At 47.3% G+C, this 26090-nt stretch overlaps 1 protein-coding gene across 3 annotated transcripts in view; it reads left to right on the plus strand.

Moving 5' to 3' along the window:
- ADTRP (androgen dependent TFPI regulating protein) overlaps positions 1 to 26090 on the plus strand; it is a 561463-nt gene that overhangs the window by 470713 nt on the left and 64660 nt on the right. For 2 of the 3 annotated variants that reach the window (XM_069620434.1, XM_069620432.1), the window contains one exon: positions 2862 to 3013. The exons of the other annotated variant lie outside the window; for it this stretch is intronic. In XM_069620434.1, coding sequence (XP_069476535.1) covers positions 2862 to 3013 — 152 coding nt within the window. The remainder of the gene's footprint in view (positions 1 to 2861; positions 3014 to 26090) is intronic. 3 annotated transcript variants of the gene reach the window in all.

Below are 26090 nucleotides of genomic sequence, written 5' to 3' on the forward strand. Positions count from 1 at the left end.
ACCCAGGACACCATCAGTATACCACAACGGGCACACATGGAGGAACGGGGCCCGGCTTAACCCACCATTTATTATTTTTGCTGCTTGTAACACATCCCGGGTGGAGAAGGCAAGGCCAGATTGGCCTGGGCAAGTGAACCAATGATAGGAGTGGGAACATAAGAAGGGTAGAAGGTAGAAGGAAATTGAGAGTTGTTTGGGGGAGGAAAAGGGAAGAGGAGGCGGTGGACCAAAAGACCATTAGGAGGAAGGATGGTGAAGGGAGTGTGGCAATTTTTGGAGCAGGTGAGGTATTGGTTAGTGAGTGGAAGGAGTATTGTACTGTGAGTGTGTATGAGAGGGCAATGAATGTGAATAGGTGAAGAAAGGGTAGGGAGTATATGTGAAGTGGCTGCATGAGTGAGAGGAGGGTGTCTTAGTTGGAGGTAGAGTGGAGTTGTAGCTATAGAGTGGCGGAGGGAGTAGAAGTGTGGAGGAGGGAGTTGTAGAGTGGCAGAGGGAGTGGTAGGGTAGAGGAGGGAGTTGTAGTATAGAGGAGGAGTATTATCATGGGGGAAGTAGGAACATCAAAGGGTGAAAGCGAGGCTTAAGGAGGGAGTGAGACATCGGAAGGACTGAGGAGAAAGATGCATTAGGTAGGAGGAGTAAAGGAGGGTTGAGTTGGAGGAGGTAAGAGAGTACAGAGAGAAGAACATCAGGAAGTCAGAGTGAAAAGAGCATGTGGGCATGATAGGGAGGAAACAAAGTCAGGGAGAGTGTAAGGCACATTCCATCAACCCCCTTAGGATACATACCACCAGCTAAAGTAGGGTGAGTGTAGGAAGTCCGTGAGCGAGTCTAGATAGAGAAGTCATTCTACCTTTAAGTTCTCTCATGCATTTTATGAGAAAACCTAGCCAACGGGGATAAACCATCAGCATACATTAACCTGGGGGGTAGGGAGGCCTGATATTGGGAGGAGGCACTTTATACATGAGAAAGAGGAATGGTCACAGGACCCATCAGATGGCGAAGGATTGGCCCAGGCAACCAGCATGGGAGAATCAATTGAGGTAGGAGGGGGAGTACGGGACCACAGAAAACAGGAAGATGTGGGTTGTTTGGTTGAGGTCAGATAAGGTGGAGGCAACAGCCCAAATGACCAGCAGTAGGAAGGACGATGTAGAGGTGCATGGAGGCGATTTATAGAAAATGTGTGATATTGGTTGGTGAGAGAAAGTGGTACTGTTTTTGTGAGTGTGTGTTCAAGTTGTGTGAGTAAGATAGGGAGTATGACAGCTGGGAGTGAGTGAGAGGGTGATTGAGGGGATAAAAGGAGTGTGACTGAGGAGAAGGTGGGGAGTAGTAGAAGATGTGTGGAAAGAAGAGTGGATGTGTGGAGGGGGGAGTAGTAGAGGAGAGAAGATAGGGATAGTAATGATGTGAAAGTGACAATAGTATAGGAGAGGCAATAGGAGAGGCGATAGGAGTAGTACTGGTGTGGAGGTGGAAGTAGGAGTAGTGAAGAGAGGGTAACATAGTAGTAGTAGTGAGGAAAGGGAAAAGTAGTGGTAGAATGTAGGGGAGAATAGTAGTATAGTGGAGAGGGGAGTAGCAGTAGTAGAGTGGAGAGAGAGAGAAGTGTCAAAAGTAGGGTGGGCATTAGAAAGTAGTAGAGGGGTTAGAGCACAGCGGGAAAGAGTACATTCCGAGGGCTGAGGTAGAGAGATGTGAGAGAGGAACAGCCGAGGGTGGGAGGGGCTAGAATGTGCAAAATAGAGATAGGAGGGACAGTGGGTGAACCAGAAGGAGGCGAGTAGCAGAAGATAGGTGAGAGAGGCAGAGAGATATAGGGAGAGGAGTATCTGAGCATGGAAGGAAAAGATCAAGTGAGGCTTATATCACCTTGGGGACCCCCTGATTGTTCACTCAGGAAATTAGACAGGTAAGGTGTTTGCCTTTGGGTCATTACCTTGAGCTAGGCATTTTTTGGATAGTAGGCATTATCAATCTCTAGGGACCAGCCTCAGGTTTATGGACTTCTGAGATATGAAAGGGGGGGGGGGGTCCATCTCTACGTTAGATAGAGAGGGACTACCCTTAGGGACCCCTGCTTCTACAAATCTGCTAAAAACCCTCAAACTGTTTTTGGGAGTTAGTGTGTTCTTGAGGCCATCTGTGACAAAACTTTGAAAAACGTAATCCAATGATCTCTGAATTCTGCAAGAGAATTAATGTATATGACCCCCCCTTGTAATTTGGAATGTTATTTTAGTTTTCTATTAACCCCACATGATTAATACAGAACTGTAAAAATAATTGTGATTTATTACACTTATCTATTATTTTTATATGACCCAATAAACACATGAGTTAAACCAGAAGACAGTGTGGAGGAGTGGAGTCATGAAGCCTAAAACGAATGTGGATTGGTTACAACGTGTAATTAAGTTCAGCGATCATATGAGATTGTACAAGAAAGACTGATGACTCTAAAAAAGGAATGGAATATTCGACTTGATAAATCCCCATCCCTAATGGCCCGCATATTGTTTTCTACCATACTGTCCCATGATTGTTGCGTGGGGGAAAAGGCAGATAAACAAGCTACTAAAACCCTTCGTAGTAGGGACAATTCTACAGTTTCATAGTTATGACAATAGATAAAATTGAATGGACTGACCATTTCTTTTGTATTCAGTATGATAAGGACTTTTCATCAAGTTTTGTATAGCAATTCCAATCGTTATGTGTCCTTAAATGTTGGGTTGTAAAGCTATTTTCACATGTTTGTTTACTATATAGAAAACCTTCAATATTATTTCCATTCATATAAATATTAAAGTAAACATTTATTATGTGCATTGTCTTCTTTTATACAGGGTCTTATGGATTTACATTGCTGTTGGAGAATGGGTGTATCCTCTACTTGGTCTACTTAGTCCAGTTGGCTTTTTGGCCTTCACCTCGACCAGTCTGGTCTTAATTGCATCTATCTATATCATTGGGGATATCATCAATGGGCTGACATGGGGTGAGTGCTCCATTAGTGCAAAATAAAGTGTAAAACTGTATTAAATCACCAAGGATAATAAGTGTCAAATAATCTGGGGCTTTTGTGTGAATCCTACCATCTAATGTTCCTCACTGTTTAATTTCCACTGCCTGGGTTTTGATCTGCATCGGGGCTCCTCATCATTTGGCACATTTTTCAGAAACCCTCAGTTTTTGTGCACTGATTACTCTCGGATTAATATTGGGTGTTAATAGTGCTGCATTGTTTACACTTCTATAGATCTATCTTTGTAGAATTATATTTTTTGTCAATTTCTATGCAAACAGATTGGAAGTAAAACTAAGGTTTGCTGAAATTATCAAAAATTGAAATTAAGAAAGCAAAAAGAATGCTACTTCAATGTTTAATAACAGATTAGCCCAAACATATCAATACATATTTCTTGCGAGAAGTATCATGGTGTAGTAAAGGGGGATGATTGTATGCAGGAGTTTTCTCCATTTGTAATATCTAATGGGCTATGATTAGGCAAATGTAAAAGAAGGGGTACTGAAATGAGTCACAGTAGTGGGTACGGAGGTTTCCCAACATACTACAAAGTTAATAACAAATTAAAACACATTTTATAAAACCGAATACATGTTTGGTTGTAATTAACATTGTTTTTAGAAAAACCAACCTAAATAACATATTGATCAACTTTTAATTAATTAATTGACAATGTCTTATTTAGTATTTCTTATTTTTGCTATCTAAATTAACCTATATTTGTTTTATCTTTTTGTCATAAGTCTACTTTAGTTTTTATTTTGCAATTATTACACAATGGCTTCGCTCATCAGCTGTACATTTTGACTGAGTCTGTTCTTTGTGCGCATATCTAGTTCTTACTTGAGTAGGAAAGAGGAAATTAGTTAATGAAAGGGACTATCGGGCAAACGGCAGAACCCCCTTCCATGTCATTTTCAGTGCCCAGAAACTGATCTGCGAGTACTGCCTTTAAAAGAGGAACGTTCATCAGCCACATTGGTTCTCAGGTTTGGCAGTAATTCCACTGAATACTGCCTAACGCATTTCCAAGTGGTCTACCGCCTGATTACGAGTATGGTAATGGTGGTGGTATTTTTGGAGTGTAGGCTCCACGTTCATTTCCACCATGGTAAAACATCCAATATTGGGAGGTGAAGTAGGAGCATGCTAGTGATAACTCCTTCACTTTACCCCCAAACTCAGAATTCAGTGGTGCAGTAATTAAGTTAGTGCCTTAAAAAGTGGCAGCGACAAAATTGCCACCCATAATTTACTCCACAGCTGAGAATAATGACTGCCTTTGCCTGGCAAAATGGAAACTTGTTACTGCTGAGCTGGTTCTGCTTGTTTCCAAATGGAGCCGTGCTGGACTTTGCACTTCTGTGACTACAGAACAAACTACAGACTTCTTAAGGGTACTGTTGGTAGTTGGAGGGCTAGTTCAATGGCTTGTGAACTGGTGGGTGCCCCAACACCCAGAATGTTGTAGAGCGAGGAGAAGGGCCAAAAAACACATTAGGGGAGTAATGGTGGTGGGTCTTGTACCTGGCGGTATACCCAAACTTTTTCACACAAATAACGACAGGTATCTGATTCTATTTCTTTATCTTTTTTAAGTTACCCTATGTGTAACTTGAAGCTGCTTGTCCTCCAACCATTCTATGTAATCCCTTGTGTGGTGTCTGGTGCTAGACAGCGCTGGTGTGCCGCTTATCTTGGCTTAGGAGATAGATAAGAATAGGCTTGCCCTAAATCCTTCAGGCAATGAACTGTTTCATCAGATTTCTGTCACATAAAAAGCACAACTCTTGGTGGGTTTTACAACATTGAACCATGGAGTGTGCTCAAGGCCTTGCAGAAGAAATCTTTATTCTTTTTCCCTGGATTGACCAATTTAAAAGTTAAAATTAGAAATCTTTTGAACCCATGCATCGAAATTCCACACATGAGGCTGTGGAGGGTGGTCATTCCGAAATGTTTTTCTCTAACAAGTGGTACTGTTCCCTCGTTGTACTTCCGCAAATAAGAGACAATATTTTACTTCACAGTTTCAAAGGGGATGACTCCTCCCTTGAGTCTCCCTTAAGCATACAGTTCTTTTGAATGTTTCAATCTCCCATTCTCCGGATCTCAGTTATCCTTAAAGGGGTATGGTTATTCCCCGTTTCCATTAATTGTCACTGTTCCACAATTTCAAGGAGCAGTGGTCGAAGTGAGAGGGAGCGGTCGGGAGCGGTGCTCCTCTACTTTTTTAAATTACCTTTTACAGCTCCTAAACTTTTATTTTAAAAAGAAACTATTCCGGAATGGTTTTGTTTTAAAATAAATGTCCAGGAAGAAGTTGAAACTTGCACTTTCAGTGCACTGCACTGAATGTTCCCTTAAACAGCAGGTGCACGTGTTTGGGGGTGTGGATTGTGTGTGGGAGTGGGAGGGGATGTGGTGATGGGGTTTGTGGGGAGTGGGTGCAGGCCAGCAGGGAACATAGTTCCACTACTTCTTTTCGTACACTTCGACCACTGTCAAGGAGGGGTTTTGACCACTAAGCTTTATCAATCCTTTTCCTACCCCTGGTGTACACTCCCGCCAGGCTACTTGCAGCTTTATTACTTCTCATTCGCTAGGTCTCAATTGTTCTTTCAAAGAGGTATGGTTCTTCACTTTTTGTACTGATGGCCACTGATTCACAATTTCAAGCAAGGGTCTTGACCCATTGGCTTTCTCAATCCTTTTTCTACTATGGGTGTACTCTTCTGCCACAGGGTATTTGCAACTTTGTTACTCATCCTTCAATTGGGTTTGATTCTTCCCTTTTTATATTGGTTATCACTATTCCACTATTTCAGGATGGGTATTTTACCCCTGACTTTTCTCACTTCTCTTCTTACCCCCGGTTTATTCTCCTGCTAGGGTATCACACTTGTGTGCAGGTCCCAGACTCGCACACTGCCTGGCTACTTTCCTGCAAGCGTTTTTTATGTCCTCTCATGGGTGTGAGTCCCAGACTCACTGTTTGCCTGGTTCACTATCCTGCCAGGGCTTTTCCATTCTCCATTCACTCTCTCTTGCATCCAGAAAATAATGCTTTTCAAGTACTGAGTCACCAACCGTTTCGTAGCAATGTTGGGCAATGTGTACCTCCTTGATGGATTGATCAGCAATTCACATAGGACGTTGGCCCATTTTGTTAGGGCCCCTAAATGGGGATAAGCAGAGAAAGGAGCTGTTCCCAGAGTAGAGGTTCACGGTGTTGCAACTCCAAACACTACTGGAGAGGGAAGGACTGTCTTCGAGAACATCATCAGCCTCCAAGTCCTTTCGAGCCAAAAGTTCGAGGGGGCTAAAAATCTCTAATGGTGTGGGCAGAGTATTAACCACTTGGGTCGGGCCAGACATGGACAGAATCTCAGGGACTGTAACGCTCACCTGGTATCCACGGGGACGTCACTGAGCCTGTTGTGACCTCTTACGACCTCAAACCCTTCCCTGGAGTCTACTCGACTGGAGACTGGGCCTGAAACACAGGATTGGTAGAGTTTAACTCCCTATTGTCTTTGTGTGCTTGAACCCCTTCTTCCCCGGGGTCCAACCCTTCCCTTTGATCCACAGCTCACCTTGTTTTCTTGGAAAGTGTGCTCTCTGTCCTGCTTTCAGCGCAGGGGCGCGTTGATTGATGCGGGCTCGTTGCTGCCTAGTTACTTCACTGGCAAGAGTCCGACAGGTAAGTACAATGAGTCTTTTGAACAGTTCCCTAACTTCGTCCCTTTCCTTCCTTAGATGATGACCGGTGTCCGGGGATGGCGACGTGCTGCTGAGATGAGTAGCACTGAAGGTGATTGAGAGCGTGATGCGCAATGAGACCCGTTAGTATTGGTATTGAACTGAGTTATTTTTCTGTGCCTTTTAGGTGCTGTGACGTTTTCAGCGTGGATGCCGGTTATGAAGAAGAAATGCGGTGAGTAAGCGCGGTATGCGGCGCCTCTAGATGTTTCCACGCTAACCTGGAGTGTCTTTTCCCTCTTGCAGATGGATGAGACGTTCCGGAGACAGAGTTCCCTCAGAGCGGCTGGGATTCAGGTAAGCGTTTGAAGCTCGTACAGTCTTTAAAAATAAGCAAAGATTTGCTGATTGCTTACTAATGCCTTTTTTCTGTTCTTTTCCCTTTTCCTTGGGAAGCGGTGTGGTGGGATGGGAATTTCACCGCCGAAGATGCCCGCAGAACAGAAGAAGCGATGAATGATGGGCAGAAGCGCCGCAAGGTAAGGCTGTTCCTAACAGTGTTCCTGTTCTTGCAGGAGCTGAGCGCAGAAGAAATATGCAGGCCTGCTGGAGATCGATCCGAACACGGTGAGTGTCACGCTGCAGGTGCAGAAAACACAAAGCATGTTTTTCAGCCTGGGCATGGCTTAAATAGTCTCTGGGTATCCCAGGTGTCTCTGGGCTGAACCACACCCAAAAGACTAGACTGCACATGCAGTTCTGGGAACCGAAATATGTGGGGGTATCCATCTTGTCCCCATCAATGCACTACGCGTCCAATCCCCAATGTTATCCTATGGGAGTGAGTGAGTCTGGTGCCACAAGCGCCAAGTCTGACTCCAAGTGGGTCTTTGGAGGGATGGAGAGGCCCTTGAGGGCCATGTAGGTGATCGTAGCCTGGCTCCAGCCTGACATCTTGGAGGGCTGGGAACATGAGGGGCAGGAATCATGACAGCACTCCCCCCCCCAAGTCCCCTCTCAAGGTGGCTCTTCTGTCTGGTCCTGGTTTGTTTTGATGGTTTTGATGAAATCGTCTAAGCAAGCGAGGTGCATGGATGAACTCACAAGGCTCCCATGTCCTGTCTTGTGGACCATACCCCTTACAGTCGACTAAGTACTATAATTTAATCTGACGTACTTTGTATCCAGGATGTCCTTGACTTTGAATTCTGGCTCCCCAGCGACTACTACTGGCTGCGGTGGCGTTGCTACCCGGGTCCCAGGTTGAACAGGTTTAAGGAGAGACACGTGGAACACAGGATGAATCTGCATGTTTGACGGCAAAGCTAGTCTGACCGCCACAGGATTTATCACAGAGGTGACGGTGAATGGACCCAGGTATCTTGGACAGAAAGTTCGGGTTCCTTTAATGGACACGTGTTTAGACGCCAGCCAGACTTTGTCTCCCACTTGGTAGTTGGGGACCTTTGCTCGGTGTTGATCAGCAAACTTCTTTTGGCGATTCTTAGCTTGAAGTAGGTGTTTAGCTGCCCTTTTAAAGGTTTGAGAAATGGTTGTGTGCAAGGTTTTGACTGCTGGCATTTCCAGGGTTGTAGGAACGTCCAACTCAGAAGTACGTGGGTGCCTGCCATACATGGTATAAAAGGGTGTCTGCCCAGTGCTGGTGTGTAGGGAATTATTATAAGCATATTCAGCTATCTATAATAGGTCTAACCAGCTTCCTTCAGCTTGGTGTAACATGCAACGCAGATACTGCTCGAGCGTCTGATTTGTCCTCTCAGTTTGACCATCTGTTTGGTGATGGTGACTGGTAGATAGCCGGATGTCGATCTGGGCCATAGAGCAGCATTTTCTCCAGAAGTTAGATCTGAATTGAGTACCTCGGTCTGAGACTAAAACTGAGGAAACCCATGGAGCCGTACGATGCCTTTAAGAAATACCTTTGCCAGAGTGGAAGCATTTGGGAGCCCCTTAAGAGGAATGAAATGTGCCATTTTAGAAAATAGGTCCACGACCACAAGAATAGTGTTAAACCCTTGACTGGGTGGTAAGTCGGTAATGAAATCGAGGGACAACGTGTGCCAGGGTGCTGGTGGGATTTCCAATGGTTGTAATAGCCCAGCCGGTTTCTGCTTGGATGACTTGTTTTGAGCACACACTCCACAAGATAGGATGAATTGGATAATGTCTTTACGCCATATGGCCCACCAATAATTTCGTTTTACCGTGGCTAGGGTTTTAGCGATTCCGGGATGGCCCTCGATCAAGGAATCATGATAACCGGACATGACTTGTTCTCGTAGTTCTTGGTTTGGTCAAAATAAACGATTTCTGAAGTAGGGCAACTGATCTTTTATCATGTAATGTTCTCCTTGTGCACTCCACTCTTGTAATTGCTCCGGAATCATCAGGTTTTGGATTTCTTCATGTAATTCTTTCTGAGTTATGGTTGCTGTGATTCCTAGGAGCTTGTCACTCGGGATGATTGCTATTGGGTCAGGGGTCTGATACCCTTGCTCTTCCACCCCCATATGGGAAAGGGCATCAGCCTTCCCGTTTTTCACCCCTGGTCGAAATGTAATCACGTAGTCACATTCAGCAAAAAAAAGAGCCCAACGTAGTTGTCGTGAGGATTGGGCCTTTGCCGTTTTTAGGTACTGGAGGTTCCGGTGGTCAGTTATTACGGTGATTGTGTGTCTGGCGCCCAAGAGGTAGTGCCGCCATGCCTTAAAGGCTGACTTAACGGCCAAGAGTTCTTTGTTTGTGATAGCATAATTGAGTTCAGGGGGTGTGAATTTACGCGACCAGAAGGCAACAGGGTGTAACTGGCCCGTTTCGGGTCCTTTTGTGAGAGGACGGCTCCCATAGCCATGCTTGAGGCGTCTGTTTCCACCAGGTATGGGAGATCAGGGTGAGGGTGGCGTATGATTGGGGCAGATGTGAATCTTGCTTTGAGTCCCTGGAAAGCTTCCTCGGCTTCTGTTATCCACTAGAACTTTTTGTTGCTTTTCCTTAGCAATGACGTGATGGGATGCACGATTTGTGAAAATCCTGGGATGAACCGGTGGTAGAAGTTTGCAAAACCCAGCATACTTTGAACCCCCTTGAATGAATTTGGCAATGGCCAGTTCAGGATAGCATCTACCTTGTGTACATCCATTCGGATTCCATTTGGGCTGACAATAAAGCCCAGGAATTCCACCTCGGAGACGTGGAATGAGCACTCTTCGAGCTTGGCGTAGAGCTGGTGTTGACGGAGTTTCTCCAATACGGATCGGACGTGTTTAACGTGGTCCTGCTTTGATGCGGAATATACTAGAATATCGTTGATGTACACTAGAGCACAGACATCAATCAATTCCCGTAGGACATCGTTCATGAAGTATTGAAATGCTGCAGGCGCGTTGCAAAGGCCAAAGGGCATTACTTGATATTCGTACAAGCCACATTTGGTGCAAAAAGCGGTTTTCCATTTGTCCCCCTGTTTTACGCGAACAAGGTGATATGCCCCCCTCAGGTCTAGTTTTGTGAAGATGTGGGCATCTTTGACTTGATCAAGCAATTCAGGGATCAGTGGCAGGGGGTAGCGGTTTTTTACGGTAATCTGGTTCAGTGCGCGATAGTCAATGCACGTTCTCAAGTTCCCCTCCTTTTTCAGTACGAAGAATAGAGGACTGGCTGCTGGAGACTTCGAGGGACGGATGAACCCGTTGGCCAGGTATTGGTCAAGATAGGCCATCAGGTGCTGGTTTTCTGGTTCCGTGAGTGCGTAAATTTGCCCACAAGGGATTTGTGCGACGGGTATCAGGTCGATTTGGCAATCGTATGGTCTATGCGGTGGCAGGGTATTTGCCTGTTCTTTCTGAAAGACATCTTGAAAGTCCTGGTATTCACTTGGTAGGGTGCTGATTGCCACAGTCGCAAGCGTGGAGGTTCTGGTGTCTATTGGTTGTTCTCTTGGCGATAACATGTGTGGGCGCAGGTCTCGGGAAAGGCCAATTCTTTTGCTCGCCAATCGATTCGAGGATTGTGAGCTACCAACCATGGCATTCCCAAAATCAACCGGAACTGTGGTGCCTTAATGAGGTTGAAAACGATATATTCTTGATGTCCATCCTGGCACAGAAGGGTTAAAGCTGCAGTGCATTGGGATACTGGACCAGAAGCTATTTATGTGCCCTCGACAGTGGTAACAGTGTCGGTGGTTGATTTAGGGCGTAACGGAAGCCCCATCTTTGCCGCAAGATCCTGGTCGATGTAATTCCCAACGGCTCCACTGTCAATGTACGTTCTTACTGCGTGCATCCGAGATGGTTGTTGGTGATTGATCAAGACCACAGATAGTGCAAAATGGGAGGTCTGTAGTTCACCTTCTTCGCTCAACAAGTGGACCCCTACACTTGCCGGGCTGAGGAGTTTTCAGATTCCTTGATCGTATCTTCCTTGTCCGTGGCCCCTACCGTCCTCCTCGGTAGCTTCACAGGGCACTCTTTAAGGAAATGACCTGACCTTCCACAGTACAGACATAACTGCTGCTGTCTACTTTTATCCCTTTCCGCTTTAGTCAAGGGGGATCAGACCCCCTGATTTGCATTGGTTCTCCTGAACCTTCCGTTGTGCGGGCAATATTGTCCTTTGAACGCACATACATAGGGCGAGGGTCCGGTCTGGTTCGAACTGCTCTTCGGTTCTGCAACCTATGATACAGTTGAACAACAAGGTCAATGAATTCTAAGCAGTCTTTCGGGATGTTCACTACTTGTGCGAGAACATCCTTGAGCTCCCCCCGCAAACCCTGATGAAATAACGTGGTTCTCTTCTCTACTGGCCATTCTGCTTCAACTACGGGTCTATTGAACGTGGCTATGTATGTTAATAGGTCTTGATTCCCTTGGCGTACGGACAGAAGTTCGTTGTCTAATGCCTGCCCATGAGTACGACGGGCGAACAGCTTTTCCATCTCCTGCTGAAAGCCCCTGAAGTCATGCAGTAAAGGATCGTCTTGGGCCACAAAAGGTACAGACCAGTCCGCGCCGCTACCACTCAGGTAGGATAGCACAAAAGCGACCCGTGATTGGTCATTCGGAAAGGCCCCTGGTCTACAAAGGAAGTGCAGGCGGCACTGGTTCATGAACGTTGCAATCCTCTTGGGATCCCAAGGAAACTGCCCCAGGAAGGGTTATCTGAACAGGATTGGCTGATGGTGCTGGCATCGAGGGCACGCTTCCCGGAAATGGTGCATGCCCTGCTTGTGACTGGAGAAGTTGCAGGCTTAAATCATCAGTGCGTTCTTTGGGTACTATCAGCTCTCTCCTCAGGGTGTTGGTTTCCTGCCTGGCTGCATGTACTTCGGAATGTAGCTGCCCCAACATGTGGGCTAACTGATCGGTTTCTGACGTTTCCATGACGCGCAGGTGGATTTTGATGTGAGGCTTTGTGTTCTGTAACGCTCCACGGGGACGTCACTCAGCCTGTTCTGACCTCTTACGACCTCAAACCCTTCCCTGAAGTCTACTCGACTGGAGACTGGGCCTGAAACACAGGAATGGTAGAGTTTAACTCCCTATTGTCTCTGTGTGCTTGAACCCCTTCTTCCCCAGGGTCCAATCCTTCCCTTTGATCCACAGCTCACCTTGTTTTCTTGGAAAGTGTGCTCTCCATCCTGCTTTCAGCACAGGGGCGCATTCATTAATGCGGGCTTGTTGCTGCCTAGCTACTTCACTGGCAAGAGTCCGACAGGTAAGTATAATGAGTCTTTTGAACAGTTCTCTAACTTCGTCCCTTTCCTTCCTTAAATGATGACCGCCGTCCGGGGATGGCGACGTGCTGCTGAGATGAGTAGCGCTGAAGGTGAGTGAGAGCGCGATGCGCGATACGACCCTTTAGTATTTGTATTGAACTGAGTTCTTTTTCTGTGTCTTTTAGGTGCTGCAACGTTTTCAGCGTGGATGCAGGTTATGAAGAAGAAATGCGGTGAGTAAGCGCGGTATGCGGCGCCTCTAGATGTTTCCACGCTAACCTGGAGTGTCTTTTCCCTCTTGCAGATGGATGAGAAGTTCCTGAGACAGAGTTCCCTCAGAGTGGCTGGGATTCAGGTAAGCGTTTGAAGCTCGTACAGTCTTTAAAAATAAGCAAAGGTTTGTTGAATGCTTACTAATGCCTTTTTTCTGTTCTTTTCCCTTTTCCTTAGGAAGCGGCGTGCCGGGATGGGAATGACATCGCCGAAGCAGCCCGCAGAACAGAAGAAGCGATGAATGATGGGCACAAGCGCCGCAAGGTAAGGCTGTTCCTAACGGTGTTCTTGTTCTTGCAGGAGCTGAGCGCAGAAGAAAGATGCAGGCCTGCTGGAGATCGATCCGAACACGCTGCAGGTGCAGAAAACACAAAGCATGTTTCTCAGCCTGGGCGTGGCTTAAATAGTCTCTGGGTATCCCAGGTGTCTTTGGGCTGAACCACACCCAAAAGACTAGACTGCACATGCAGTTCTGGGAACTGAAATATGTGGGGGCATCCATCTTGTCCCCATCAGTGCACTACAAGTCCAATCCCCAATGTTATCCTATGGGAGTGAGTGAGTCCGGTGCCACAAGCGCCAAGTCTGACTCCAAGTTTGTCTTTGGAGCGATGGAGAGGCCCTTGAGGGCCATGTAGGTGATCGTGGCCTGGCTCCAGCCTGACAGCTTGGAGGGCTGGGGACATGAGGGGCAGGAATCATGGCAGGGACCAGGCAAGTGTCCTTTGGATGTTCTTTCTTGGAATACCCTCCGTAACCAAGAGGAGTGACAGCTTGTGAGCAGGGCTGATGTGGCATCTCCCACCTCCAGTGCTGGTCGTGGCACTGCTGCATGGCAGATGAACTCTGATATAGAATAGAGAGAGGTCGCAGTAGTGGAGTTAGAGAGGGTTGCAGCGGGTTTGTAGGGCGAAGAGAATCAGTCAAAGTTATCAGTTGGGAGTCATTTCTACTGCCCTTGTCTTTGCCCATATCTTTGTCATGGCAGGTATGAAGTCCTAGGGTGATCAGCAGGCCCTCATTCTCTGACGGGTTTGCTACAGAAAATGCACCATTCAAACCCCCCTGGCTGCTGGTGGTCACACCTCTGAGATGGACTCCTATATCATTCACCAGCCCCCCCATTGCATCCTGATTAGTCCTGGGGAACAGGTGTATTTCTTTTATCAGGCAATAAGCCTCTGCCATAAACCTAGGAGGGCTGCAATCTTTTGCTGCAAAAGATGTGTCAGTCTCACCCTCCGCACCTTTACGAGGGGGGTGGGTTCCAATTTTCACCTCACAGTCAAGATTGTGTGTTTAGGGTCTGGGCATTCTTCCATTCTTAAATCAACAGTCATCATTGCCCTCTATCTCAGCCCAATCCTTCTCCACTCTCACCTCGTAGTGATCCTCCAGTAGGATTCCTCGGTTGCTTTGCTGTGCCCAGTACCCAGTGCTTGGGGCTCAGGTGTAAGATGAGATGTAGTATCACCGCCTTGATATAATGCTGCTCACCATGCTGGGCGTGAAATACATCTGCAGGAGCACAACACACATGCCCTTGGACCTAGCAGACTTTGGCCCTGGTGGGTTGCACTGCAGTGCTTATTGATGGAGAGGTCGTGGCCAAGTCCTGCAGTCGCAAACAGAGGCCCTCCTGGGCCAAGAACAGAAGGAAGCAGGAAGCTTCACCCGTGCTCTGAAAGCAAGCGTCCCCAAACAGCACGATCCTCCCCGCAATGAGAGACAATGAAGGACTCTCCCAAGATGGGAATAAGGCCAAGACAGAGTGCGGGTGAGCGTAAATGGGAGTTTATCAATCAGAATAGGGCATGCAAAGAACTCTGCAAACTCCGAGAGCGCTCTGCCTGACAATAGCAAAGGCAGGCGTATATATTTTCAAAAATCGTCATAAGAACCTACACACTATAGGGGGCACAAGCTCAATGGGATTGGGTGGCGACGACTAACTATAGGTGCTGCTGCGATGTGGTTGGCTTCGGCTGGAAGACGTCACTGGTCAGCCTCGTGGGTTGGGCTGGGCCTGGCAGGGTGGCAGAGTTCATCCAGGCGGTGTTGTGGGGCCATCGCGGCCAGTGGCAGAGATGAATGTCTTTTCCTGACTTATTAGCCCTATGCCATGCACACCGCAGTCATTCAGGCATTTTGATATTATCTTCTTTAGTAAATCTTTCAGTAGGTTATACAACAGGTTAATGCAACACAGGAGGAATGCACCTTGTGAGGGGACTGGAGGTAATACGTCAGGGCATGGTTACCAGTGTCCTGTTGACCGGGGCCATAGGTCGAGGGGCTAAGCTTCAGGGCCTGGGACGGGCGGTACAAGTCTTTCTGCCTTGTTAGAAGTTGTTATGGATGTTCCGCTGTGTGTTGTCAAAGTGTTGGGTGTCCTGATTGCACAGGGCCATAAGTCTGAGATGGTTCGGTGGGTTGTGAGGTTTACGAGGGGGCGCGTGTGTTCAGGCAGAGGTTTACTGCTGTGCTGTAAATAATGCAGGTGGCGGGTGGTGGCCTTGGGTGCTACAGAGGGGGTTACGAGTCTTTGAAGCGGCTCCAGTCTGGTTGGGGGAGGTAACGCGGCACGGTCTCTGCTCTCATGCCTTGGCAGCCTTCGCAGGGTGGGAGGGGGAATGGCCTTGCACGTATTTCACAAAGGTATCTCCCTCGTGTGTTGCCGATTTAGGTAAAGACATCACAAACATTTGAACACTCTATAATACTTATTCAAAACAATACAAAACATGCGTTTAAACTTTGCTGGATGTGTCTCGATTATACCCAGTCTGAGCACCTTATTCATACATTATGTTTTAACAAGTACAGTATTTAGTTATATGCATATATATTTGCAGTAAGTGAGGTAGAGTTAGGATTGGTGGAGAACATAGAAAGTAACCCGCCACTTGTTCGTGACGGTGGTGGCACATGTGGGGCCTAGACATGCACACATGACATGCGCCTTTTCGTGCATCCTTCACATGGGCCCTCTGTATGGTTACATTCGTTTTCTTGTGTCCTCTAGCAGCATTAGTTCAGTTATGGTGCGAGCCCATGGGGTGTAAGTTACCCAGTAATACACGTAACAAACAGATTCCTGGTGCGTTCCTTTATTATTAGCACCCAACTGCAATGGTATGGGCTCACCATCGCTTATATCATGGAAGCATGATTTCTTGTAATTATACATTTTACAGGCTTTTGTAATATAAGGGATTTTGTGGAAGAAAGCATCCTTTGCGAGTAGTCTCAACATTAATGTATAAAGATTGTCTGTCATCTATTGACTCTTTTACTGTTCGTTTCATTGCCTAGGCCTGCTGGCCGGGTCATGCTGGGAGCGATGATACACTGCGGGAGGTGAACTGTTACAATGTTAGTGTATTACACTAGCTCATGTCCGTCTTGTTCGTGGGAACGTGCACGCAGCGGATCTGCCAGGGTGCTGCGGCAGCAAGGATGACTAAAACCCTCCAAGGGTGGGGGCCGCGCTACAGTGCGCTGAGCTCACACCATTTTTATCAGACAAGATGGTTTCTGGGCCTAGCTGAATTTTAATACATGTGGGCATTTAATACGTGTGGGCAATGTCTCCAGTGGGTGAACCCTCCACCACCTGGGCCCGGGTGGCATGAGGGGACGCCCAAGAGAGCCATAGTCCTCACCTGGGGAGAAAGCGCAGGCGAGGGGGGGTCCTCATGGACCAGTCCTCCCCTACATTTCCCCCCTTTCGTTACTAAAGTAACGAATTCTTTAAATCTTCTATCCTCCTACATTCTGCCTCGTCCATCACCGCCTCATCCCATGCAGGAGTTCCTTTGATGGGCATCCATGCTCTGCACACCCCCCTTAAGCTCTCACCTCTCCGGGCGTATTCATCTGGGGTACACATTAGATATATGCACCCACCATCTCCTTCCAAATCGACCCAAACTTCCTCGTACCATTCTAGTATACGGGGCTCTTTGATGGTGGTGTGCCACAATTTATCTACAATATCTTTATCGTGGTATATAGGCACCAGTTGGTACCTGGGTGAGTTATCTATCCCTGTTTGTACTTGTGCTTCTTGCATCGTTTTTATTGTACCGTGTGAGTTGCCCATTGTCACCATCATCATTGCACCATTTGGTACTGCGTTAGCACAAACTCGAAGACCCACCTGGCACAGGCAAAAAAGTAAAAGGAGGAACACAACAGCTGGTATTAAAAATTTCACAGTTGTTCCAAGCCATGAGGGAACCCAGGAGAAGATGTTGTCGAACCATGTACTCTCTTCTGCTCCACCTTCCATTTTCATTTTTTCTCCTAGGTTGTGGACTGCTTCGATCACATGGGACGGGGAGCCATTCTCTGCGTCTTCAGAAGGTACGAAAGTGCAGCAGGCACTTCCTATTTTTCGGCAAACACCGCCGTCCATCGCCGTCAACAGGTCCAGGACATACCTGTTTTGCATGGTCATTAGTCGTAAAGCTCTTAGTTCCACTTTTATTATATTGAATCCTTCTTCAGTGTCGTTTGCCAGCGGAATCAATTCCCAGCGTGTTATCTGGAGCCATTTTGCGTTTGCCCTTGCTTGGACACTTGAGACGAGCGAGGCAAAAAACGTTTCTGCTGAGCTGAATAATCGATATTTGTTTGGGATCTGAGCCAATAGTTCTGATGATGCCTTTGATATGTAATTTGATGCTCGTCTGTTACGGGTCAGCACTTCTCCCTTGCTTCCAGAGGACAGGACATATATTTGTGACTCTTCAGTTGGTTGAGCCGCACTCTGCATGCGTTCCTGTGTCCTTTTGCTCCCATCGACGTGGCTTTCTGGTATCACCATTAGGGCTGAATGCAGAGTGGCCATTGAGCAGCTGCCACTCCATGACTGGGGGAGGTGTAGGTATGCCTGGTTGCCGCACACCCAGTACGTATCCATCAGGGCCGCTGTTCCTTTCCTCAGATCTGGAATGGTGAGGGTCTTGTTGCAGTTCTTGTTTGTTCCCATGGGGGTTCTCCCTTCTCCTTTAAAGCACAGTTTATAGTCCATTTCGCTCTGCAGTTTGAACGGCTTTTCAATGGCAGTTACCCAAGTTAGTTTTGAAATGTGTTCTCTCCATGCTGGTGTACATGTTTCCTCTATCCACTGCAATTTATCCGGTGCCACACCTCTTAGTGCTTCCGCTTTGCACAGTACTTCTTCATCCTTCCGCTTGTTGTCAGAAAAAAGTGTCCCTTCTATTACAAAAAATGGTTCTTTCAAACATATCACTCCTGCCGTTTTTGGGTAACACGTTTTCTCGTTCTGCAGCATTTGAAAAATCACTTCGTGTGCCTGGAAGGTGTTCTTAATCCTGCACAACGTGAGATGAAGGAGACATTGGGCATCCACAATAGGCAACTCTTTGGGTAACAACACTTTGGGTGTACCTGATGCATGAGGGATGAGGGAACAGACATAACAGCTCTCGTTTGTTGTCTGTTTAGCTGTGGCACTCATGTCTGCATACCACTTATTTGTTTGATGGGGGTGTCGTGGGTCTTCCATCTTATCTAGACCTAGCCCATAGTACTCATCATACTTCCTCCTCCCTGCGTCTCTCTTTCGTCTGTTGTTCTTGTTACTCATGTACTTCCCAATCCCCTGGGCAGTGGACAAACTAGACCCCCCTTTCTCATTCCCGCCCCCCTTGGCCCATTCATCATATAATATTTCGTGCATTGCTAGTAGCTTTTCGTCTTCTTTCCTGACGTTATCTGGCAGATTGTTTTTTGGGATGGGGGCAGGCTGGCTGGTGGGGGTGTTATACAACCATAATATGGCAGACGGGTTTCGGTCATTGAGACTGTGGGCATTGTAATTAGATACCCCAGGTGGAGACACTGTGTTGTTCTGCATTCCACCTTGTGGCTTTTGTCTTTGTGAGGTGACAACACTGGATGGTGTGGTATGATACCCCCACACAAGTTTAGTTCCGTCCCATATAAAAAAATCACCTTCCCTGGTATTGACACCTGCAGTTGCATTGGGCCCGGTGGTACTGTTAATTCGTCCAGTAGTGTTGTTACTCCCTCCCCCCTCGTACATCTCGATAGAGATGAACGCTATAAACCAATATGTAACCAAGCCAAACATTATCATAAAAAACAATGTGATGCATACTGATAATCCACACTCATACGAATATCTACATCTCTCATATACCAATTCTCTCATTCTACTAATTCTATCCGTTGCAGGCTGCCCGTTAGATGCCATGGAAGCTCCTGTTTGAGATATAAAAGTGCATTAAGTGCATGCATGTAAACGTTTTGCTGGCACCATCTGTGCCAATACATTTGACGGGGAATGGAAGCGGGTGGGGATGCGGGGGAGGGGTATTCACAGACAAGGGTATATACAAGCTATAATATTGTTATTTCATTAATTACATACCATTCAACAAGATAAAAAAGAAAGCACACACATTTTTTTTTTTTTTTTTGGAATATCCTTGTCAGTCATTATTCCACTCTAGTCCAGTGCTGACACACACACACACGCAAGTTCATATTTAGACATCCTACTCATTTGCATCGTTTGCTGTTGTCTGTGCCTCCTCATCTATCTCCTCTTGTACATTGCTGTATGCTTTCCGTACGTCGGTCAAATGCACCCAGTACCTCAAGCCCTTCACCTTCACTGCCGTGGGCGTGCAAAATATTACCTCGTATGGGCCATGGAATCGTGGTGCATTCCACCGACGCACAAAGCTTCTAACATAAATTGAGTCGCCTGGCATCAGCTGTAGCTGTTGCTCTGGCTCCGTGACAGATCCTGTTACGTTTCCCTCTTCTCTAGTGAAGGGTGGGGAGAGTTGTTTTGATATGGCGCGTGCTGCTCTTGTCAATTTTCGTAAATAGTCTGTAAACTCGTCTCCCAATATTGCGGCACTTCTGTGAGCATCTGAGTGTTCGCGCAGTGGAGAGTGTGCTGTATTCATTCGTCTCCCGGTCACGATCTCGTGCGGGGACAAATGGTGGTCTTTGCTTGGCTGATTTCTCAATTCAAATAGCGCCAGGGGTAGACAGTAAATCCAATTTTTCTTTAATGAGAAGCATAGTTTTGATAACCTGCCCTTCAACAGTCCGTTCATCTTTTCCACTACGCCATTACTTTGGGGATGATAAATAGAACACAATTTATGTTTTATACCCAATAATGTGGTGACTTCCTTGAAAAGTTCATTCACAAAGTGAGAGCCGTTGTCTGAGCGAATCACGTCACAAATTCCCCAGCGTGGGAACACTTCCCTTACTAGGAATTTGGCGGCGCTTTTGGCATCAGGTCGCGCACAGGGTCCTGCTTCCACCCACCTTGAAAATGGGCACACAACCACGATCATGTACCGCGCGCCATTACACCTTTCCCCCATGTCTGCGTAATCTATATGCAGTTCTCTGAAGGGGCCAATGGGTTTAGGAATTGTTCCCCGGAGTGTGCGTAATGTCATTCCTGAGTTGTATATTTGGCATGTTGTACATTCCAGTGCTAATCGAGACACATGCTCCTGGAGACAGGGCACAAACCATTCTTCCTGTATTTCTGCTGCGATGTGTTGTTTAGTATTATGTGCAGGGAAGTGTAGCTGTTGAAATGCAACTTCTAGTAACTGTAGTGGCATTACCACTTTCCCTGAGTTATTTTGCCGCCATAATAGGTCTGTTCCTGATTGGCTGCATCCCCGTTTTGTCCACGTCAATTTTTCTTCTGTACTAGCTCCTTCCTGCAATTCTAGTATTTGTGATAAGGACATCATGTTGTACCCTTCTGACAGTTCTTCGGTTGTTGTGTTCTTGATCATGAACTCACCTGTGTCGTATTTCTGAAAATAGGAAGCCTCCTTGGCGGCAGCGTCCGCTGCCGCGTTCCCTAAAGACACAACGTCTGTGTTGGATGTATGGGCCTGGCACTTCACTATTGCTACAGCAGTAGGGTTTTGTAGGGCCTCAATTAATTCTTTTAACAATTCTGCATGCTGCACTGGTGTTCCGTCTGCCCGTCTGAATCCCCTACGGCCCCATCTTGCTAGACCTCCATGTACTGTCGTCGTCATGTAAGCTGAGTCTGTGTATATTGTCACTGCACAACCCTTTGCTGCGTGTAGTGCTTCTATGAGCGCAATCAGTTCTGCTGCCTGTTGTAGGGGAGCAATGGCCACGAGGCCCTCCTCACCTACAGCTTCCTCCCCAGGTGAGGACCATGACTCGGTGGGCGCCCCCTCATGCCACCCGGGCCCAGGTGGAGGAGGATTCACCCGCCGACGACATTGCCCACACGTACCCTGTCCGTGCATTTACCAAAAATTAAGTTAGGCCTAGACGCCATCTTGCATAGCAAACATGGTGTGAGTTCAGCACACTGTAACGAGGCCCCCACCTTTGGAGGGCCTTTCATGCATCTCTGCCGCCTCAGCAGCCCTGGCAGATCCGCTGCAAGCGCGTTCCCATGAGAAAGTCGGAGATGAGCTAAACCCGAGATGCCAACACGGCAACATTATATTAGTAACAATGTGATATTGCACCCCGTATGACCCGGACCGCAAGGCCGGGGTAACGGGGAAAAAAGCTGAAGCATCACTATCTGAAGAAGGTAGAAAATAATTCAAGTATTGGTATTAATGAACTACCTCTGTTTAAAATGTGAATAAACCATAAAAATGTAACGTTATATGATATCCCTCCAGGTCTGGACTAATGCTGCTATAACCACGGAGAAAGATGTTGACTAAACGTGTAACCTCTATTTTGTAAAAGTGTTTTTCAATAGTATGTAGAAACTTGAACTCATATATGTTTTTGAATCACCCAAAGCGGCGAGCATCAATCTCTGTAGGCCATAACCTAGATATCCCTCGTATAACGTCTAATGTACATACAATACGCACACAATGTAGTGAATATAATGTTAGGTAATGAAAAGGTACTGGAACCGACTGTATTAAAGAAATGTGTAACGAAATTGAAATATATATGTGTGTCTAAATAACGTCAAAATAAGGCAGAACAGTATAGAACTTCTGCATTCACTGATCAGCAACGCACGAGGAAAATACCTTTGTGGATATATGCAAGGCCATTCCCTCTCCCACCCCACCAAGCCTGCCAGATAAAAAAGCTAAGACTTGTGCCGCGCTCCCTCACCTCCCCCAACCAAGCTGGCGTTACTTCAGAGAGCCAGAGGCCCCGGCGCCGCAACCAAGGCCACAGCCCGCCACCTGTGTTATTTACAGCACGGTAATAAACCCACGGTTGAACCCACTGATCTACCAGCACCCTCTCATAAATCCCACGAACCCCCCAAGAATCCTGACCCCGCGCAAGGACGACCCCCATCATTGGGACAAGACACAGAGACCCATCTATATAATAACTTCTAACGCAGCCGACAGACATGTATCATTCGGCCCAGGCCCCAGAGCCCCGTCCCGCGACCTAAAATACCGGTCAGTAGGACACAGGTAAATCTCACCCCAACCGACAACCACCAGACCTCTCACGAGGTGCATTCCTCATGTGTTGTGTTTATTTTATAAGATAAGCTGTTGAAGCGATTTATTAATGAACTTAAATGTCGTTTTCTGAATAACTACAGTGTGCATGGCCTAGGGCAAATGAGACAGGAAAGGTATTCGTCATTGTCACAGGCTGCCCCAGCACATCAACACCGCGCAGATGACCTCAAGCCGGCCTGCCAGGCCCAACCCAACCCACGAGGCTGACCAGTGACGTCGTCACGCCAAGACCAACCCCGCTGCAGCAACACCTATAGTTAGTCGACGCCACCCAATCCCAATTAACTTGTGCCCCCTATAGTGTTTAGGTGTTGATGACGTTTTTTGTATTAGAAATACGCCTGTCTTTGCTATTGTCAGACAGAGCGCTCTCGTAGGTTGCAGAGTTCTTTGCATGCCTTATTTTTGGATAAACTCCCACTTACGCTCACCCGCACTCTGTCTTGGCCTTATTCCCACTACGGGAGAGTCCCTTATTGTCTCTCATTGCGGGGAGGATCGTGCTGAATTGGGGGCGCTTCCTTTCAGTGGTGACCCCGATAGCGTGATATCTCCAAACTATTTTTCCTAACTCCTTCTTAACGACCCCCTTGTGGCACGAGAATCTCCGGTCGAGAAGGGATACGCACGGTGAGCCGTCTCCGGGAGGCCGCCCGCCAACGGCGACCGGCACAATAAGAAGTGCGCACTCAATGAGAAAGGGTACGGGATCCCGATTGGAAAAAAATCCCCTTTGAGTGCTGCTCGCCGGAGCCAGGGGCTGACCGTTGAGTTACCGGTGACGCCGCCTGGACGGACCCAGTTTCGGAGAGTATCGGTTCAAGACGGGCACGTGAGTACCGAGTGCGAGTGATCGTCAAGGGGAGAAGAAGGGGAATTGGGAATAAAAGAACGGGGACAGGTAGAGGAGAAGAATATCGGGGGTCTACTAAAGACGGGTCTTGAAACTTTCTTTATTCTTTCTTTGCATATGGCCATTAGGAGTAAGAAATAAGTGACGTGGTAGAAGTGACGGAAACCTAGCTCCGAAAGGGGGTGGAAGGCGGCGCCGCATAGTGCTATCTAGACTAGTACTGGGAATATATGAAGAAGTGAGAAATAAGTTATTGGTGTCTAGCAAAAGGAGACACCGGGAATATTTTTAGTGATTGTGCTCTCTCTCTCTATTTCTTTTTTTCCATTTCCACGGGGTAGGGGGTGAAAATGAGAAGGGTATAAAGTAGTTAGAACATCTTAAAAAGTGGGGACTCAGTAGTGGCACGTACAGACGTGAACACAGTAACCTTAGCAGGGAAACAGGGACAGCTGGCCAGGGAGGAAAGGGAGGAAAAAGACAAAAGTGTGAGTAGAAAGTATTGTGAAGGGTGCGCGCACCGTACGAGTGTTGGAGACGAACGGGTGGCCGCGAGGTGGTGCCAGAGAGTGTGGCCATAACCATTACTTGATCAATTGCAAGTGAGATTACATAAGAGTGCCTGGGAATGGGAAGGAGATGAGATATGGTGAGTGAGAAGAGATTTGCACAGTGAATAACAGTGGGTGATAATTTTGAGAGGTCCGCTCTTGTCTGTGCCATAAAGGTATACATACGCATATCTACACCTAATCAAAAGTAACGAAGGCGAACGCGGTAGCGCTAGCGATTTAGAGGATGGGGGCTGAAACTCCCTTGTCACACATTTGTAAGAGCTTGCCGGGATATGCTGAACGCATAAATAAATATCATGATCAATGGTTAACAGAATTGAAAGGGGAGGGGTTGCCCCAGATTTGGCCAGAAGGAGGGTCTTTTGACAAAAGCGTTCTTGATATGGTATGTACATGTATTCGCCTCAAGTATAAGGGGAAACAATGGCAGAATAGGAAGGAGATATTAGATCTCTGGAGATTGTTTGAGGAAGTACCCCCACCCAAAGCTCCAACACCAAATATTGATTTACCTTCCACCACAGATAATCCACTAATGATCCCGCGAGAGGAAAAGGAACAGCTAAGTACAGAACAACCGGCGGAGGTGATTAAGTTGTACCCAATATTACCTAAACCAGCCCCTGCAGCAGGATATAGCGACCCGATTTATGTGCCTCCCCCTTCGACCAGCACACCACAAAGACCAACTGCACCCCCACCATACGAAAACACCAGAGAGCGCGCCCAGGGAGGCACACAGAGGGTGGATATAGAGAAGTTAACGAGTGACTTAGAGTCGAGGCTTACAGTGGCAAGAGATGAACTCTCAAGAATAAAAGACATATGTGAACGCACAGCATGCGCCCCCACACAATCTGGACGCACGTCTAGAGCGTCGAGCGAAAATAGACAAATTGAGGAGGGATGGAAAAAGGGGGAAATACTGTTCAGGATTGAGGAAGAACCAACAAGAATAATAGAAGTGGGGACAGCAGAAGGGAGCATTGGTGATGTCTCACGAGAGAGAGGGATCAGAGAGGATTTGTTATGTGATGTCAGAGGAGGGGTGGATGAGAGTGATAGATTGAGCATGGCAGTAGGAGGAGAAGGCGAGGAGCTAGATGGTGCATGTTCACTGGGAACTATAGAAGACGAATGGATGGGACGACTACGAAATAGGGTGGGGAAGATGGCGTCATTGGAGTCAGCAGTGACTAAGGAAAAGGAAGCTGCAACGGCAAAAGGGAAATTACAACTCCCGTTACTCCACAGGGGGGGCGGGAGGCCAAACTATATACCGTGGGCTCAGATGGACAAGGCTAATTTAATGAAATTACTACCACAGCTGTCAGGAGGGGCAAGCAAGTGGATATATGCATTTGAGAAACATACCGCTGGTATACCACTGGCAGTAGGCGATGTGAAGAGCCTACTAGTGTCCGCAGTAGGGGATCAGGCAGACAGAGTATGGGCTAAAGCGGGTTTTCCAGCTGTAACTTTAGAGTGTGATCGCCATGATGGGGCGTCTTTTAACACCGTGCGAGCAAGGGTGTGGGACGCACTGCGGGAAACCTTCCCAGATACCCCTGATTTGCAGTCAGTAATGCAATGTACCATGAATGACGGGGAGGACGCTATGGATTACATTCTCCGGGTGCAGGAGATGTGGAGAGCGGAAACGGGCACGCCCTGGCACCAATCCACATCTCTATTTTATTTCATCATTAAGAGAGGGCTCCCAAAGGAAGTGCAAAAGGCACTAGATAAAATAGCAGGCGTTGAGGCAAAAGGCTGGCCGGAGATCCAAAGCATAATAGTACACCATTGTAAACGGATCAAAGAAAGAGAGAGGGAAGTAGCACAGAAAAGGTTGGCGGACGAGGCGAAGTTGGTGCAATCAAAATTGGTGAAGGTCGCAGCCGCGGTAGCGGGACTCCCACTCATACGGGAGGGAGAGGAAGGAGAGGAGGGGCAAATAGCAATACAAGGAAGAATAGCAGCGAATTGGGCAGGACAAGGGCAACGACAGTGGACAGAGCAGGAGCAGAACGGAGGTCCAACGTGGCAAGAGTGGGCCCCAAGAGGAGGAAGAGGTGGGTACAGGGGTCGAAGAGGAGGACAAGGGTATGGAGGAATGGGAGGAAATGGGTGGCAGGGTCCCAGAGGTCCACAGGGGAGCTGTTGGAATTGTGGGAGATGGGGGCATTACTCAAGAGAATGCAGGAGCAGACAAAACAACGGTTTCCAAGAGATAGAACAGTATGGACACCCCCATCCAGGAAGCCCCTACGGCCTCCCCATGGGACAATACCAGCAACCAGACAATGTAGTACAAAGGAGTAACGCACAACTACACGGACATCAGTACCGAACACAAACC

Source organism: Ambystoma mexicanum, chromosome 5q (assembly GCF_040938575.1).
Source record: "Ambystoma mexicanum isolate Mex_15411 chromosome 5q, UKY_AmexF1_1, whole genome shotgun sequence".
Lineage (NCBI taxonomy): Eukaryota > Metazoa > Chordata > Amphibia > Caudata > Ambystomatidae > Ambystoma > Ambystoma mexicanum.